The sequence below is a fragment of the Dermacentor albipictus genome, chromosome 7 (assembly GCF_038994185.2).
Source record: "Dermacentor albipictus isolate Rhodes 1998 colony chromosome 7, USDA_Dalb.pri_finalv2, whole genome shotgun sequence".
In the NCBI taxonomy this organism is placed as follows: Eukaryota; Metazoa; Arthropoda; class Arachnida; order Ixodida; family Ixodidae; genus Dermacentor; species Dermacentor albipictus.
Genome location: NC_091827.1, coordinates 142,781,733 through 142,800,849, shown reverse-complemented (window position 1 = coordinate 142,800,849; position 19,117 = coordinate 142,781,733). Strand labels below are relative to the sequence as shown.

The 19,117-nt window shown below is 44.4% G+C and overlaps 1 protein-coding gene across 14 annotated transcripts in view; it reads right to left on the bottom strand.

Moving 5' to 3' along the window:
• LOC139047307 (ribosome-binding protein 1-like) overlaps window positions 1–19,117 on the bottom strand; it is a 396,181-nt gene that overhangs the window by 274,975 nt on the left and 102,089 nt on the right. For all 14 annotated transcript variants that reach the window (XM_070521128.1, XM_070521124.1, XM_070521121.1 and 11 more), the window contains one exon: window positions 1,896–2,112. In XM_070521128.1, the coding sequence (XP_070377229.1) occupies window positions 1,896–2,112 (217 nt within the window). The remainder of the gene's footprint in view (window positions 1–1,895; window positions 2,113–19,117) is intronic.

Here is a 19,117-nt window from a genome sequence, read left to right as displayed (position 1 = left end):
CAAGGTGACCATGTCACCGCGTTCACCTGGACAGGCTTGGCAATGGAAATTTTTGTCTATGTAGCATGACGTCACAAAGCAGAAAGCACAGGCTTGCTATGTAGGAGGCATTGACTAGGGCACCTCAATGTCCTCCTCGCATGCCAAGGCACCCTAGTCCCAGCACACTAGTAGCGCCAGACATTGTCAGCCTCGCAGAGCAGCCATGCCAATGTGGCATCACATTCTTATTGCCAGAGCGACTATGAATATACCTCCCCTTACTTAAAAAAACACCAATTTTGCTTTGTGCAGTACCATGCAACTTTTTGGCCGTTTTGAAACGCCTTCTTATTTTATCAGGAGCCTGCATCACACGTGACTCAGTCTTGCTGCATCAACAAGATCGGCAGTATTAGCTTTCACGGGTAGCTTTACCTCTGCAGTATTCCTCGCTTTCAATTATCTTCAGCACTCAATGACCATTTGAACCTAATCTGTCAACTAGGGTGGTTGCTTGAGCTAGTTGGTAAACGTTATTTTTAATCTGTCAAATTGCACAATACAAAGTAGTTTGCTGCAAAAAAAAAAAGAAAAGTAAACGAATTCCCTTATCTTGCACAAATCACATTCTTATCACCATCAGGACTCTGCAACAAGAGAAATTCGAGCCAAACAGGCAGATCTCCAAATGTGCACGAAGCAAGCGACTCAAATTTGCCTTGGCTGAAAATAGCCCTTCCCTGCATGCAGGTGACTGCAGTAACGAATTCGTTTTTCCTTTTCAAGCTCACTTTTGTTACTTTTATTTCTCCATGGAGAAATGCAGCTCCGCATCTATCCGAGTCTATGCCGTGTTCATGGAGATACTAAGATGGTGGCGCTGTGTCACCGGAAAGTCGTGCAAACAGCGGTGCAGGATCATTTTTCAAAGTCTGGTTTCAAGCCCAACACAACAAAAAAGTGAAATTTTTCTCAAATTCTGCTGCACTTCCAAATAGTTCACACTGAGATAATGGAAGGATGTGACTGATTGTGGCAATTTTTTTTTTTTTTAATTTTGAGCCCGTTGGCCATTTTGTTGCCATGTCCCCCTTTTAATTTTCCATTTTTTCAAATGCTTTTCAGTCATACAAATTTAACATGATACAAATCTTTGCAGTCTCAAGAAATTAAAATTAAACTCTGGGTTTTGAGGTGCCAAAACCAGGATATAATTGTGTGTGTGTGGGGGGGGGGGGGTCTGGATTTATTTTGACCACCTATGTAACATGCACCCAATGCGTAAGCATTCTTGCATTTCCCCTTGCCATTGGGCTTAGCAGCACAACGCCAAAGCTACTACGCCAGCACTGCAACTGAGAGAATTGCATCATTGAGATTCTACTGATACAGATGCATCCAGTTTCGATACTGCCGATTCATCTCATGAAAGCAAAACTATCTCCAAAAGTGAGTGCCCGGTTGAGAGGGGAAGGGAGGTGAATGATGAGAGGCCCACGTACGCAAGAGGAGGACAAGGACAATCGGAGCTCTGTGCATGCAAAGGGGCACCTACCCTTTTCGATGGAGGTGAGAGCATAGTGAAGGAGGTGCCCGAGGCTGGTAATGCTTCTAGCCCATCTGCCGTCGAGCTCGCAGTTTTGTGTAGGTCGTTGCGAGACGAGACATGCGTAGTCTCGAGTCGTATAATTTTTCAATGCCTTTTCTCTATTGGGATTTCACCAGGACTGCACTTATCCGCTGTTAAACCTGGGATATCGCAAAACGGGGAACGCATAACCAGGGTTCTATATATACTACTCGCATATAACGAACTTAGCAAAAGTGAAAGTTCATTACACTTGGCCTTTAACTACAATGAACAAGGTCTAACTTGCTCAACCCTTAGCCTTGCTTTGAGGACAGACACTGACCACTGGTCACTGCAGAAGCTGCGTCCTGGCCCTTAGACTTGCGGCTGCGCGGAGGCTTCTCACGGAGCGGGGAGCCCTTGGCAGCCGCAGCTGTAGGGTTGGGTGGCGAGGGTGGTGCTGCTGCAGACCAGGATGATGCTTCGGCCACCTCCTTTTGTTGTTGCTGCTGCTGTTGTTGCTGAAGCTGCTCCTGTAGGTGCTTCAGCTCAATTTCATCCTGTACATGTAAACCAGGAGATATGGTTACAATGCAGGAACAGCACTCATCAGCGGTAACATCACCATGCAACAAAGCACCCCTGCTGCGCCACACAACAAGGACACATGCAAAGCCAGACGGCACAGTGCTGAAGCAAGAAGCCCCACAGTTACCAGGCAGTGCCAGATGTGATCGGCTTGAACCAAAGCACACTTGCACTGTCAGAGATACTCGGAACATCACTCAGCAGTGGTCACCGTATTATATACTATTAGCCATAGAACTACAAGTTCAACAGTGCTACAGACGGACCAGATAAAAGAGCACAAGACTACAGAGGGCTATAGTCAAAACAGGATATATTAAACTTGAAGGAAATCGCAAGATAGTTCAGTGCATCGATAATTCGAAATATAAAATATGCCTACCTGAAGCTTGTCAGGAATGTCACAAAATTTCCAGAGATTGTGAAAACAAATAATTTAACAATTTGCTTCTCCAAGGACGTGTTGAGTGCACAAGAACTTATTTTTTGGATGTGACTGCTGAAAGTCACTCATGCTGTGGAATGGTCTGACGTACAGGCAAACCCTAAAAGCCTGTGTTGCTCAGATGCACAAACGTGGTGCACCGAACAGTGGATTTTGGATTGAATTAGGAAAATGATTTAAAACCGCAAAAACCGCTTTCTGATTATGAGGCACGCCGTAGTGGAGGACTCCGGATATTTCAACCACCTGGGGTTCTTTAACGTACACCTAAATCTAAGTACATGGGTGTTTTCGAATTTCGCCTCCATCGAAATGCGGCCGTAAGAAAATGATGAGATAGTTCAAGTGGCTGAGAAGTTCTATAGAGATTTACACAGTACCAGTAGCACCACGACGATAATGGAAGAGAGAATAGCCTAGAGGAATTTGAAATCCCACAAGTAATGCCGGAAGGAGTAAAAAAAGCCTTGGGAGCTATGCAAAGGGGGAAGGCTGCTGGGGAGAATCGGGTAACCGCAGGTTTGTTGAAGGATGGTGGGCAGGTTGTTCTAGAAAAACTGGCCACCCTGCATACGCAATGCCTCACGACCTCGAGCGTACCGGAATCTTGAAAGAATGCTAACATAATCCTAATCCATAAGAAAGGAGTCGCCAAGGACTTGAAAAATTATAGACCGATCAGCTTACTGTCCGTAGCGTACAAAGCATTTACTAAGGTAATTGCAAATAAAATCAGGAACACCTTAGACTTCTGTTAAGCAAAGTACCAGGCAGGATTCCGTAAAGGCTACTCAACAATAGACCATATTAACATATCAATCAGGTGATATAGAAATGTGCAGAATATAACCAACCCTTTTATATAGCTTTCATTGATTACGAGAAAGCGTTTGATTCAGTCGAAACCTCAGCAGTCATGGAGGCATTACAGAATCAGGCTGTTGACGAGCCGTATGTAAAAATAGTGGAAGATATCTGTAGCGGCTCCACAGCCACTGTAGTCCTTCATAAAGAAAGCAACAAAATCCCAATAAAGAAAGCAGTCAGGCAGGGAGATACGATCTCTCCAATGCTATTCACAGTGTGTTTACAGGAGATATTCAGAAACCTGAATTGGGAAGAATTGGTGATAAGAGTTAATGGAGAATACCTTAGTAACTTGCGATTCGCTGACGACATTGCCTTGCTTAGTAACTCAGGAAACCAATTGCAATGCATGCTCACTGACCTGGAGAGGCAAAGCAGAAGGGTGGTTCTAAAAATTAATCTGCAGAAAACTAATGTTTAACAGTCTCAGAAGAGAACAGCAGCTTACGATAGGTAGCGAGGCACTGAAAGTGGTAAGGGAATACATCTACTTAGGGCAGGTAGTGACCGCGGATCCGGATCATGAGACTGAAATAATCAGAAGAATATGCTAGGGTCCGTTTGGCAGGCACTCAGATCATGAACAGCTGGTTGCCATTATCCCTCAAGAGAAAAGTGTATAACAGCTGTGTCTTACCAGTACTCACCTACGGGGCAGAAACCTGGAGGCTTACAAAAAGGGTTCTACTAAAATTGAAAACGACGCAACGAGCTATGGAAAAAAGAATGATGGGTGTAACGTTTAGAGATAAGAAAAGAGCAGATCGGGTGAGGGAACCAATGCGAGTTAATGGCATCTTAGTTGAAATCAAGAAAAATAAATGGGCATGGGCAGGACGTAATGAGCAGGGAAGATAACTGATGGTCATTAAGGGTTACGGACTGGATTCCAAGGGAAGGGAAGCGTAGCAGGGGGCGGCAGAAAGTTAGGTGGGAGGATGAGAATAAGAAGTTTGCAGGGACAACATGGCCACAATTGGTACATGATCAGGGCAGTTGGAGAAGTATGGGAGAGGCCTTTGCTCTGCAGTGGGCGTAACCAGCCTGATGATGATGATGAAATATCAGAACATTTATCCCCACAAGATATACAGCTTGAAAATTTTGTGCAATAAGACATGAAGCTGCCTATGGTTGGGAGTCTCCTAGCATCACATAACAAAAAAGTAACCCACTATGAGTACCTTGAGTGCATGAATCAAGATGTACAGTACGGTTTAGCCTTAGTAAGGGAACTAGTATGCCAGCGCTGATTACACCTCAGTTATAGTTAATGGTGTGTAAAGCATTTTTCGTCAATAGAATGTCTGTTGAATAGAATCAAGTGCTTTTTTCCTTCTAAAGCTAAACAACTAGCAGCATTATGTTGTACTGAATACCAATAAGGTTTTCGTTCTAACAGTGGACCTTTGTTTTGTGACAATCTTATTAAAGTCAAACCCACTTATAATGATAGCGGTTTCAACAAAAAATCGGTTATAACAATGAGAAGCTGCTGCAACTTTTGTATGTGTTACATGGTGAAATAACTGCTTACTACAGTGCCCTGATGCCACATCATCAGTTATAACCATAAAATCTGGCTGCTGGGTGTCTGAGCCGAAAGGTAGTGAAATGCAAAATCCTTGAAAAGAAAAAAAGAGAAAAATTCGAGCCACTGCAAGATGGGCCACAGCTCCAACAGCTGCCGCGCGCTAATTTTCAAGCCATCTCTGTGCACCTCTCTCCCGTTGCCCTTCCACTCCTCCGAACACAAATGGGCTGCGCCCATAGCTCTAAGCCACCCCACCATCCAAAACACGAATGGACCGTGTCAAATGCACTGCTCGCAGGTTGCTCGCATGTTGCTCGCTGTCTCCTCATTCAGCGCAGTTCTGCAAACAGCTCAATCACTCGCGTTCGTCTTTATTCGTTGCGTTGAAATCGTTTCTGGCCACGCGGTTTCTCAGCATCGTTTGACTCCCCGCTGAAGCGGAAGATGGCTGATCCGCCTGCTAATCTTTGGCAATGCACAACGTTGATTGCACAACAAATGCACAACAAATGTTTGGAAACTAAGTGCTTCTAACCGATGAGGCGATCGTCGCGAATGTGGTTGCCTCAGATAGCGATGGCGACAACGGCAGCGATGACGCGGTAGAGCAGGCTGCTTCAACATTGTCCTCGCAGGAGGTCCGGCAGATGATTCGGTCACTCCAGGGCTTCATTTTCACGAGGAACCTTCTGCTGCACTACGTGGAGCACCTGGATGCCTTGGAGGATGTAGGCAAGCTTCGCGTAAAGCATGCAAGCCTGACAGACATAGGGTGTTCTCATGCAAGCCAGTGAGATGTGCATAGTGCGGCGATCTTGCCTCAGCGTTTCTTCTGGATTTCTAACCCGACAGGCTGCTACGGCAGCCTTCTTGCAATGTTTAAAAGGCCCCTTTTGGGGCCTATAAAGCGATGCCTCAGCGGTGCTCGCATATCGCGTGCCACCGGTGACCCCTCTTTGCAGTTGTTATAGCAGTGCCATTCTTTAACACTGACAGCCTCGGCTTGTTATACGCGATCGGAGCTCCCAAGAAGCAGTTGAACGAGTGAACACAATCATCAGCTGGATGATGGAAGGCACTGGGGAGGGGCACTGACCTCCCTGCTATTACAGTTTTCTCACATCAACTCTGCGATCCCCCTATTTTGATTTTTTCATGCAACCCAGTTATAACAATTATTATAACAATGGAATTTTCGTGGCACTTGAATATTGTTGTAAGTGGGTTTGACTGCACATGGAAAGCTCTTCCTTTCCAGTAGAACTTGTTGCAGGGCGAGTTGGTTGGGACCTAAAGAATACATTGTTGCGCCAAAAAAGGAAAATAGACTTGGGAAGGAAGAGTACGAAACGACAGATTTAACGCTGAACTGCCAACATACGTGGTCTTTGTCAAAAAATAAAGACATCTAAAAACTGAAGAGTGCCATGGAAAGGGATTTCATGTGTAACTAGCATGCCCTTCCCATGTAGTCTAAAAACATCTAAGACCTGGCTAATGCACTGGTCAACGGTAAAATCATGGTTACTTTTTAAAAGAATTAAAAAGTTATCGACATATCTAAAAGCCTTAAGGTAGAACCTATCGTCAAAGGAACTGTGCAGGTCGCGGTCAATTGAAGCCAAGAAAATGTCACACAGCACAGGAGCGACGCAGGACCCGATGCATATCCCTTGTTGTTGAACATACCATTCATCGTTAAAAGAAATAAAAGTAGACTTTAAGTAAAATTCTAATAAAACCATAAAATTGTCAACGGATATGCCCACTAGATTCTGAAAATCTACTGGGCCGTTGCGATCAATGCAATCCCTAACGGAGGCACACATTTCCTGTTGAGGCACTGAGTAAAACAAATCAACCACGTCTACAGAAAAGGCATGTGCAATAGAGGCGTTTCCTTTCAGGAATTGAATTACTCTCTAGAGCTCTTAGTCGTGAAAGGATCATTCACTTGTAACGATTTCAAGTTTTTTAAAAGAAACTGTTTAACTATCTGCTGCCAAGAGCCTTTCTCGTTTACGATGGCACGGAACGGAATTCCTTCCTTGTGAGATTTTGCTGTGAAAAACAGGGTTAAGGAAGCACCTTTACAATCACTTATTGCCTTGACTAACCTCGAAAGATGAAGTTCTGTGCAAAGGGCTACAGCTTGTTTCTTGACTCTTGTCGCCTTTTCTTTCACTAGGACAAAGTTCTTATCTGCAGCTTGTTGTGCCTTGTCGCTAAACGCACCTCCTGAGAAGACCACGAAACATCCTTCCTTATTCTTATAAACGTCCTTCCCTTCCCTATTTTCCTTTCCAGTTTTCCTCCAAAGCATAGAAGGGCTTTCTCATCTTTATAGAAGGTGGGTTATATTAAAGTGAACCTGCATGACAGACGAAAACACAGCCTGCACATCACGTGACTTAATCACCACTCCACACATAGACATTGTTGGTGTCGTGCGCTGTCCACCGTGGTAGGTGCCGACGGTGAAAAGGCGCATTTTCGTTGTGTTGTTGGGTTTGGCACGATTGCCCACCTGTCAAAGATTCTCAATTTGGGAGTGTCATGGCAAGTTGTTTTAGGAGATGGGGGCAGGGTCAGGCCGTGTGCCCCCCCTTCCAGCCCCCCGCCCCCCCCCCCCCCCCCATTTTCTTCAGCCATGTGCTATCCACATAGTATTTTGTATTCCAATGTGCCTACATGCCCGGGAACAAGAAAAGGTTTTGCGTGATGCCCCTCCCCCCTTTCCTTAGGGGAGGAGGCACACCTAGCACTGCCTTGCTCATACTTGCAACAGATACCAAAGGCCGCTTGAGACAAATCGGTGTTATGAATAATCCCAATTAGTGTTTCATTTAGCGTCCCTCTAAGGTCTTGAAAACAGCATTTTGGCATTCCAAGATTTTTGAGGACATCAAGGACCACCACAAACCTTGCATGACACACATCCATCTGCAAAACAGTCAGTGCCACCACTGGTGCCCCACCCACTGCAGAAGCGCATGGTCTACAGTGTTAAGGTTAACCGCAGCATGCTGCTTTCAGGCCATCCTGTGTTTCACGTACCTGTGAGGCCTCCATGACGGGACAATGCATGAAGGTTGGCGAGGTTGGGTTAGTGGCCACACAAGGAAAGAAGAGAAGACACCGCAAAACACATTAACTACTACAACTGTGTGTATACAAAGGCACAAAAAATGACATCTAACTGCTCAGTGCCTAAAGTTATGCCCTTAAGTGCAGTGCCCACATTGACATAAAGACAAATAAACAAACAAGCTTAAAGAGCATTAGAACTTAATACATACCTGCCAACCTAAAGATTTGGAAATTCGTGAAACTATCACGGAAGGGGGCGGGGGGGGGGGGGAGTTGCATGGCAGCACTTTTTTTTTTCTTTAAGGGGATTTACCTTTTTCGACACGCTTACATGTTTCCACAACCACAAGTGAAATCAGTGCCTTGGAAAGTAAAGAGCGAAAACTCCACTGGGGCATTTTTGCAATGACTTGGGTGTTGCCGACTACCTGCTTCAAACTTCTCCGTGTAGGTTTGCTCAAACCTGCTGCCTTGACCATCAGCAGACTTTCGAGTGTTTTCTCACACACAGATGAGCGAAACTCCCGAGTTTTGCTCACAGTGCTGAATATTCTCTCACATCCAGCGTTGCTGTGGGGAATGGAGAGAATAGCCAGCATAACCTTTGAAATTCTGTGCAACCTGAGCGATCCGTCGACACTTTGAACGCTTCGTAATTGTGACCACTGCACGTCACACCTTGGCCGATTCAATATGTCGGCTGGAACCTGATATGCTTGCAAGTTAGCAAACCCTACTTCAAGTGCGTTGACTGCTTCTGATTCGCCACTCTGCTGGGGTAGGATAGCCAGAAACGCCATAATAAAATGATGTATGCGGTTGAACGAAGTAGTTTTCAGAGCTTGTACTCGAACAACTTCAGCCATCTTGAGATTGACGTCTTCTAGTGGGAATTTGTGGCAGATGTAATCGCATGCTGCCGTTAAGTACAGATGTACAGCAGAGAAAAACTGGTCTCTCTCAATGCAGCTCAGTGTCTTAACCGAAGAGTAGGTTGTGCTGCCAATGAGTATGTCTTTATCACCTTTCTGGTTCTCTGCAGCTCCATAGTCAACTTCCAGCAATGAATGACATGCCTTGACAACATCTGGGTGTTCAAATCAAGTCGGGAAATCCTCGAAAAGGCGGTTCAAGAGGCCCCTCAGCATTTATCACCACCATTATACAATTATACAATGACATGTTTTTTTTTGCCGCAATTGAACACTCACAAAAGGAAGACGCATAAAGACAACACGGGTGGCACTTCCAACTGGTTTATTTTGGGCTGTGACTCAAGAATATATATATATTATATATATATATACATATATATACACACACATTGACACATGCGCTGCCTGTTCAGATCTACGTAACCCAGCGGTCAAACAATCTAGTTTCCGATTTATAGAGCATGATAGATGTATCACTAATGCAATTTGCACCTTTCTTTTTTATATAGTAGGCTTCCATCAGCTCACATGCTGTTTGAAATCTACTTCTGCCAAGAATCCTAATCTCAGAAAACCGTGGTTTGCACATCCAGGCCTTGCAGTGCGCAGGCAAATGTGCCACTCCATCTTTCATTAGATTTAGTTCGTGTTCCCTGGCTCATTCATTTATGCAGCGTCCAGTCTGTCCTATATAGGACTTGCCGCACTCAAGGGGAGCTTCATACACCACACCTGTAGCGCATCTCCCGTAGGACGTGCTATGCTTCTTGCCACAGCCTTGCGAACCGGTCTCCTCGCGTGTGGTTTTCGAACAGAGTCGACCCAGTTTGACGGGGGCAGAAAAGACAATGGGTACACCATACCGGCCTGCCATCTTCTTGAGGTTATGGGAAACCTTATGAACATAAGGAATCACTGCAGGTCTTACAGTTCTGGCTCTATCTTCCTCCCTTGTGGCGCTGGTACCTTTAATCTTCCATAAAAGGCTTTCGGTGACTGAGGTCTCCAACGAGTCAGGGAACCGTGCTTCTTTCAGTCGCTTAATCTGATTATTGAACAAGGCCTCCATCACGTGTGTACATGATTTTTCGAGGGCAGACTCCAGGCACAGCATAGCAATTCCATGCTTGACAATATTAGGATGGCATGAATTATACGGCAGCAACCCTTTCTTGGCACGTGGGAAATATTGCCAACTAGCTTGTCCATCATGAAAGGTTAATCTTAAATCTAAAAATTGCAAGGTGTTACGCTGTGGCACTTAATGCATAAACGAAAGCCCTTTACCACTGTCCCTAAAAATGTTCAAAATATTATCGCAGTGCTTCAATGAGCCCTGTTTGTTAAAAAGGATTAAAAAGTCGTCCATTTACCTAAAAACGTTTAAAATGCTTAAAGTGCTGTCCTGTTTACAAGCCTCTTCGAGCAGGCGGTCAACACTAGGTAAGAATATGTTGCGCAGCAGCGGCGCAACACACGAACCAATGCAAATGCAAGAAAAGCTGTTTGTCAAAGGAAACAAAGGTACTATTAAGATAGGCTTCCAATAATGTTAAAAAGTCCTCAAGCGTAGCTGCATTTTGAAAAGCTATGATGCCGCTTTCTTCTATGCACATCTTTACCGCAACAAAAAGTGCATCATGTGAAATTGAATAAAACAGATCCTTAACATCCACAGAAAACGCATTGCCTATGGATTGTTTGTTTCGTAGAAACTGCACTATATCTTGTGAATTGCCTGTTGCGAAAGGATCATTTACTTTAACAGTTTTTAGCACCTTTAGAAATTGCCTACTAAGTAACAACTGCCAAGTGCCACGTTCGCTCACGATGCTCCTAAACGGCACATTGGGCTTGTGCGTCTGCACTGAAAAATATGTTTAGCGCTGTAACTCTCAGATTGTTAATATCTTTGGCCAACTTGTCCGATTGAACGCCTTACATAGCCTGACAACTTTTCTCTTTACCTTTGATTCAGATTTTCTAATCTGTACAAAGTTTTTGTTTACAGCCTCTGCGGCTTTCTCATTGTACATTCCTCTAGGAAGTACCACAAAACACCTCTCTTTGTCTGCTTCCAAAATAACTAGGTTATGATCTCTGCAAAATGTAACAGTCTTCCGTATAACAGCAGCATCACAACTTGACCTACACCCTGAACCTACACCCTGAAACGCTTTTTTCTAGACTGTCCACACCATCAAGCAAACATCTTTCTTTGTCCTCCTGGGGAGCTTTCTTGGCCACATTTCTGTTAAACGCTGCTAGTTCATGCACAAGAACGCCGGGCTCAATGCTGTACTTAGGGTCCTTTCGTAAGAGGATTTGTGGCATCCTCAGGAATGCTGGCATTTCCCAGCAGCACCAGGTTGTTCGTTGCTACTGTTGTCTTCGTTTCACTATAGGCTTTGCGGAGCTGTCCTAGGGCTTGGTTCCACCAGTACTCCACCATGTGATGGATGACGCGTCTAGACGTCTTCGGCTTCCTCTCTGCTAGCCAAGTAGTATCTTTGTTAAAATGAACTATACGAAGCCAATCATTAAGCAAACGTACTTGTCTCCAAAGTTCAGAACGTAGTATTTTGCACAGGCGGTTACTGTGTCCTCTGGACACAATAAATCAGTTGGAAGTGCCACCCGTGTTGTCTTTATGCGTCTTCCTTTTGCAAGTGTTCAATTGCGGCAGAAAACATGTCATTTAGCAAGCACCACAAGGCCAACGAGCAGTTCTGTTGAATTATACAAAGGATGAATGAAACGGATTGCTGGCGACCGAGGTGGGAAGGTGGTTCCATTCGGATGCTGCCTTGGGCAGAAATGGACTGAAGAAAAGGTGTGTACGGCAACTTCTTACTTATATCTTGACGTTGTAGTCGATTCGCGATGAAACATGAGGGGGTCAATTTAAGGGGGTCATTTAAAAAGGTTATTCCTTAATTATAGGTACATATAATGAAAGAGTGATAACCGGGCGAGTTTCCTTCTTGATGACAGGTCTGGCAGATGAAGGCTAGTTTTGATGGCAGATACACTGGCTCGAGAATAATTGCATGCAATGAAACATGCAGAGCGGCTCTGAATGGCTTAAAAATTATGGGGTTTTACGTGCCAAAACTACTTTCCAATTAATGAGGCACGCTGTAGTGCGAGACTCGGGAAATTTTGGCCGCCTGGGGTTCTTTAATGTGCACCTAAATCTAAGTACACAGGTGTTTTTGCGTTTCGCCCCCATCGAAATACGGCCGCCGTGGCCGGGATTCGATCCCGTGACCTCGCGCTTAGCAGCCCAACACCGTAGCCACTAAGCAACCACGGCAGGTTCTGAATGGCTCCAAGAGTAAACATGTTAGCTGTACTGTAGAGGGATCCCAAATTGATGAAGTATACTCTAGACCTCACTAATGTTTTATACAATGTAAGTTTTAGAGAAGAGGGCGCGCAAGAAAAATTGCGACGTGAGAAACCTAGTGTTCCATTGGCAGAGTTTGTCCCATATTCAATGTGAGTTTGCCATGACAGATTGTTAGTAATGTGAACACCTAAATATTTATAGAAAATAACAGAGGACAGAATAGAGTTGTTAATTTTGTATGAGGATGTAGAAACAGTAACTAGTACGAGAAAATTTAATCATTTTACATTTGTTGACGTTGAATGTCATTAACCACTGGTTACACCACAAAGAAATGGTGTTAAGCTCAGACTTCAGTAAAAAGGAATCATCTGGGCTACAGATGTTACACGTTAATTTCTCCGGCAGATCGTTAATGTAAATAACAAATAAAAGAGGCCAAAGGACTAAGCCTCGTGGCACACCAGAAGTTACGAAACAGGTTGGTGAAACGGCTAGCAGATACGAACTGAGTTCGTTTGTCGAAAAAGCATTCAATCCACTTAAGTAAATAGAGGTCAATGTTAAGTCTGCTTAATTTACATGAATCTGAGGAGCCTGTGCCTAAAGAAGGCAGTTTGCCTTCTCAAAAGGCAGTTTAACATTTTTGAGAAAAAGACAGCATGCCCTGTTTAGCTCCAATGACAAAAAATAAAACAGCTGCTCCTCATGGGTAATGTGACTGGCTTCCCCAGAATCCTTGGTATCAAGTTCAGAATGAGCTCCTTTCCTCTTTAGCGAGAGTTCATCGCCGTCAGGGCTTTTTTTTTTTTTTCCGCCGAGGCCTGCTGCAGTCTTGTGAAGATGTGTAGCTGACTTTGGGGTCAGTGCAGGGTTCTTGGGGGTATCTTACCTTGCTGGTGAAGCAGCGCACTGACACGGACACAGAGAAGACAAACAGAAAAAGACGACACTCGCTTTCTGTTTGTCTTCTCTGTGTCCGTGTCAGTGCGCTGCTTCACCAGCAAGGTACGATGTTCACTCACCAACTAGCCCAACTTTCGACTTTACCGGTTCTTGGGGGGTTTGTGAGGAAGTGTTCGGAATTTGGTGCGACTCCAAAAACAAGCTCTGCTTGTTGCGCTGCTTTATTTCAGATAAAAAAAAAAAAGCTGACTAGTGGTTTTCGTTGGTCGAGCAGCCTCTTTAAACACTTTCCCAATGACAGCCAACGTGTCAGCGAATGCTTCAACAGCTTTCTGACTTCGGTGTCATGCATTTTTTGGAACTCTTAAGTCTATCTTTCCGTTTCGAGCTTTTCTCTAGGTAAAAAAAAAATGTCAGCAAAAGCCTCATCAACCTTAACAGGAAGACATGAATCTCCTTTTTGGGTGGCCAAGTTGATGAGATGGCACGGGCAACCAACCCCTATCAAACCTGGTGGAGCCTCTCTCAATACAGCAGAAACTTTTTCTTGCCCATCATGACATTGGCATTGTCCAAACACATAGTGAACAGGTTTCCAACAGGTTTCCAAAAGGCAAATTCTGAGACTTTTCATCATGTCCAGAAGCAGATTTGCAATCTTGTGACCCGTTGTTTTGACTTGGATTGTCCCGAGGCAAAGAAGGTGGCTTTCGACTCTACTCGTTTCTTTAACGAAATGTCTCGCAACAATAGGGTAAAGTTGCATATCCCTATTGTTACCACCATCCACAGCGATCGAAAAGACTTGCTGTTTTAGGGCATCGAGCAAAGGAGTCTCGACATTGGCGGCCATCTCCCGAACAACTGACGTCGTCTTTGACTACAGGCGTAGCATTTCGCATCTTCGCACTTCGGAAACATCTTCTGGAAAAGCGGTCCGGCATTATCGCTGACACTCAGTGGGATGTTGTGTTCAACTAAAAACGCCGTGAAGAGGCATTCTGCATGAATCACACCAAAATTGTTGTCGCTGCATACAAAACTTGCTAGGCTTGGCTGGCTGTCCGTGGCTCGCATCTATCCGGTGCTTTTTCGAAGCGATGTGAACCTTGATGTCACACTTGCTGCCATGCGAGATGTTCATATCACAAGCACAAGTGGTGCAGAATCTGAACTTCTTTCTTCAATGGCATAAAGCACGGAAATTCTGCCGTATACGACTTTAAAAACACCTGGAAGTACTGTCGGGGCTTCGAGCCCGCCATTGCACTGCAAAGCCGCTACAGGCTGGAGTCGCACCGCATCAAACGCGGGAGCTAGTCACACAAAAGGCAAGGTGAACACTGCAGTGATTGAAGCTGATTGAAGTCCAAACCCACACACCTGCGTCAACAAAGGCAACATCACAGCAAGAGGTTTGCGAAGCCACTATCGAACTTTGGATATGGATTCGTGACCTCCCAGTAGATGACAGAAGTCATTACAACCTTGCAGCTGCTGATGATGACACCACGCACACGTATTGCCCCCTCGTGATGGCTCAAGGTACCAGGGTGTAGGTTTACTACATTCTCACTTTTTTTTTCACAAATAAAATTTTTTCTGAAAAATTTCAAGATTCATAAAATCATATAACGGCTCGAAATTTCTCCATTTTAAAGAAAATTCGGAAGAGTTGGCAGGTATATTAATGTCATATGTGGCATAGTGTACTCCCCCTCCCATTGTTGAACAGTTACGACTGCGCACAAAAAAAAAAAACACGTCCAAAGTAACGTAAAACAATTCTTCATAAAATGTGCCTATTCACCTTTCGACTATGGTACTGCAATTGGTAATCAAACTTATTGCTTTCACTGCCCCTAACGTAGACTTCAATGAGATAAAAAATGCACATGAAGCAACTTTACATATAAGGGCATTAAAAAACTTGGTCATAGGTTCCCAAATGTCTAACCTTGCCCATATCATGAGAAGCTAACAATCAGACACCTGGGAAAACATATGGGAAATTATTTGTACTTATTAATTGAATAAAAAAATTAATTAATGGCAATGAAAGAGGATGAAAAAACAACTTGCCGCACGTGGAGAACGATCCCACGTCTTCGCATTACGTGTGCAATGCACTAACCAACTGAGCTAATGCAGTGCGGTTTCCCCATCCACTTTCTCTTCATCTCTCAGCACTATAACGCAACTGACAATTCGTTCACAACGTCAGCAGCTCTTTAGACATAGGTGACCAGATTGATGCTATCTTTATAGACTTTGCAAAGGCTTTCAACACTGTCTCACACACTTATGCACAAGCTGTTCGCTATACCAAAAAATGCACCTTTGGTTGACTGGATATCGGACTTCCTTTTTCCCAGCGCTCACAGTATTGTTGCAACGTCACAACAGGGTTTGTAGAGCACTATCCAAGAGGCACAGGAGCAGGTTGCCCTTTTAATACTGAGCACAACCGCGACTTCTTCACTGCGCCTTGACAAAAACGCTCATGCACACTCGCGTTGTCCTCTTTTTCATCGGAGTACAGGCGCAGCATTTGAAGGAAGCATTGCCCCGATACGCAATTTAAACGTATGAGGGCGGCGTATAACAGCACAGAGTTAAACACGGGAAAAAGAAAAAAAGACACTGGTGGAGGTGCTCGAGCCTGCAACTCCATGCAGGCAACCCCTATTCGGAGCTGTACACCCAGACCTTAAGCTTCACCTCTCATAACGAATCCAGTGCACAGTTTCAGTCAGCCCCTGCTCGGCCTGAGCCTGGACGTTGCGACTCCCATCAGTGTGGCTATATCATCGCGCTTCTCCCTCCTTCATAGATGGCGCCTAGCCTTTCCAGGTGACTTGAATAGCCTCACATCCCCGAAATATTCCACAGCGATGCTTTTGAACATGTCGAGGACTGGCTTGACCAATACGAACGCGTCGGTCTGGTAAATCGCTGGAACGAAGAACAAAAACCTGCACATGCCTATTTCATGCTAGAAAACAGCGCTCGTACTTGGTATGCAAACAGGGAAGCGAGCCTTCAAATGTGCGACAATTTTCGTCATAAGCTCCTCAATACATCCTCATTTCATTTGTTATCACCTTGAAGGCCCGAAGGCATTACACAAGAGGGGACAATACAAACACGTGTAAGAGTGGCTTCGTGCGAAACAACGAAAAAAAAAAAAAACATTGCTGATTTGGCACGACTTTGAACAATCCAAGAAAAAATTCGAATTGAAAGAAGTAGCACGGAAATACATTCGTAGTAAAAGAAACAAAAGAAAAAGACTAGGTGGAGGGGGTTGACAAGGGTAGGCTATTCAGAGTGGTTTATGATGGGTTCATGAACGATGTACACTGGGAACAGAAAGTTATTCAAAGTGATTTGTTAGGTATTCACGAAATTTTTTTCGGTCAGTACAGGTAATGAAGTTGTCAAGGAGCGCATTCCAATAAACGATTGCATCAGGAAAGATGGAAGTGGTCATGGCAGATGAGCGGCCGGGTAAATGTGCTATGGCAGAGCTGTGACTTATGCGAGAGGAAGTTCGTAATGGTGGTTTAAGAAGGTGGTGCCTTGAGCGTGGATTGTAAATAAAAAGAGTGCAGCAAGCAAAGACGTGATCTGAGGCAACGAGACTTCAGTGTTGGCAGACTTATTGTTTGCTTCAAAGAAGTGACACTAGTGTACCGTGAATAATGTGAAGTGATGAAGCGGGCGGTCCGGTTTTGAACGGATTCCAATGATGCAGCTAGGTAATCTTGAGGTGGATGCCAGACAGCAGAATCAAATTCGAGTTGTGAACGGACAAATGTCACGTACGCCAACTTCTTTACCTCTGGGGATGCCTTCTTTAGATTTCTTTGTAGATACCCGAGTGGGCGCGCAGCTTTGCGACGTATTGTTTCAATATGTGTTATCCAAGAGATTGACGACATCAAAATAAGACCCAGGTACTTGTAAGATGAAGTGGCGCTGATGTCGACAGAGCTAATGCGATAAGTGGACTGAAAGGGACTGTGCTTTTGGGTAAAAGACAGATTTGCATTTCGATAAGTTGAGAGGCATGTGCCATTTTTCGCACCCTGACGAGATGGCATCGAGGTCACGCTGCAGGCAAAGAATGGGTGTCAGAGGAGTTAACAGTGTTGTAAACTATGCAGTCGTCTGTGAAAAGTCATAGTTTACAATGTATGCTACTAGGCAAGTCGTTTACATAGATTAGAAATAATAAAGGGGACAGACAGGCGCCCTGAGGGACGCCCGAAGTCACATCGGTAAGAGGTGAGCGGTGATTGTTTGTGGAAGTGTATTATGTACGCCTGGACAGGAATTGTTCTATCCATCTGAGTAAGTTATTACAGATTCCAAGTCCAGATAGTATTTGCGGTAAGAGCTTGTGAGGCATCTTGTCAAAAGCTTTTGAGTAATCTAAGAAAACGGCGCCGATCTGCAGGTTCCTTCCATGATAAGCAGAACGACGTGGGTGAATTCGGCGAGTTGGGAATCACACAATAAGTGTTTTCGGAAACCATGCTGAAATGGGTAGAAAAAATTGTTGCTTTCAAGAAATTTCTTTAGGCTATAATGTGTTCTCGTAATTTTGAGGGGATGCTTGTAAGGGAGATTGGGCGGTAAATGGTAAGGTTCGAGCGGTCACCTGATTTAAAAATAGGCAAGATATTAGCTTTCTTCCAGTCACCAGGAATGGTCCCCGTTTCTAGCGATTGTTTGAATAGTACGCAGAGTATTTGTGCTGATACACGAGAGGTGCTCTTCAGAAGTTTACTACTAATACCATCACAGCCAGCAGAAGATGATCGTTTAAGCCTATTAATTAGGTTAAATATGCCCTCCGCGTATATGTCTAGGTCTGGCATAGTTTGCACTGAAGTAAGTGTGGGCAAGTCAGATACGTGAATGGGAGCAGTAAATACAAAAAAAAAGTAGTTATTTACGGCGGTTACACATTCATCATTATGGATAGGTTCACCATCAAGGTCAATGAGTTCGATGGTGTTAGATCTGTCTTTAGTGGAGAGCATGCGCCAAAATTTATTTGGATTTGATTGGAGAATGGAGAGTAGATCGTGACTGTTAAATTTATCTTTAGCTTGACTAACCTCCTGAATATACAGTTTTATGCAAGCGCAATACTTTTCCCACGCTGCAGTGTTATTACTTTGATTTCCTTTCCTGTAGAGGCGTTTATGTTTAAGAAGAGATTTTACACGTTTAGTGAACCAAGGGTTGATATAGTCTGATTTTGCAACAATTGTGGGTATGTACTTATCTTTTAGCTTTAACACTACATTTCTAAATAGCTCCCAGTTGGAGTTCACTGAGCGTGACCAAAAAGTGGTCTGAAAATTTTGCCAAAATGACTGGTCCACTGCTTATGGCCTCATAGCTCTCCGGGAGTCTCAAGCTCGAACCGGAGAGATTATGCGCAACAACCTATTGAGGCTTGCATACAGAAACCCAATGAAACCATTGCCATGTAAGCGGAAGATATGGCCCGTCTGTTTTACTGAGCTAACCCCGATATGACTGAGGCAAAGTGCGTCATCTTATGCGGGGAATTAAGGAACCACTATTTGCTGGTCTTGTAGGAAACTCGCCAACAATGGACGATGAATTCATCAAGAAAGCGTCTGTCATCAAGCGGGCGCTTCAACAACATTGCCACCACTCCGACTGCCAGCCCAACCCCATGCCAGTACGCTCCCAGCTCAGATTGTTGACCACAATTCTTTATGGGACATGATTCGGGACATCCTGGGTGTAGAGCTGAGAGCCCTCAGCATTTTTCCTACAGAGTCGCAGTCGTTTCTGCTGCCGA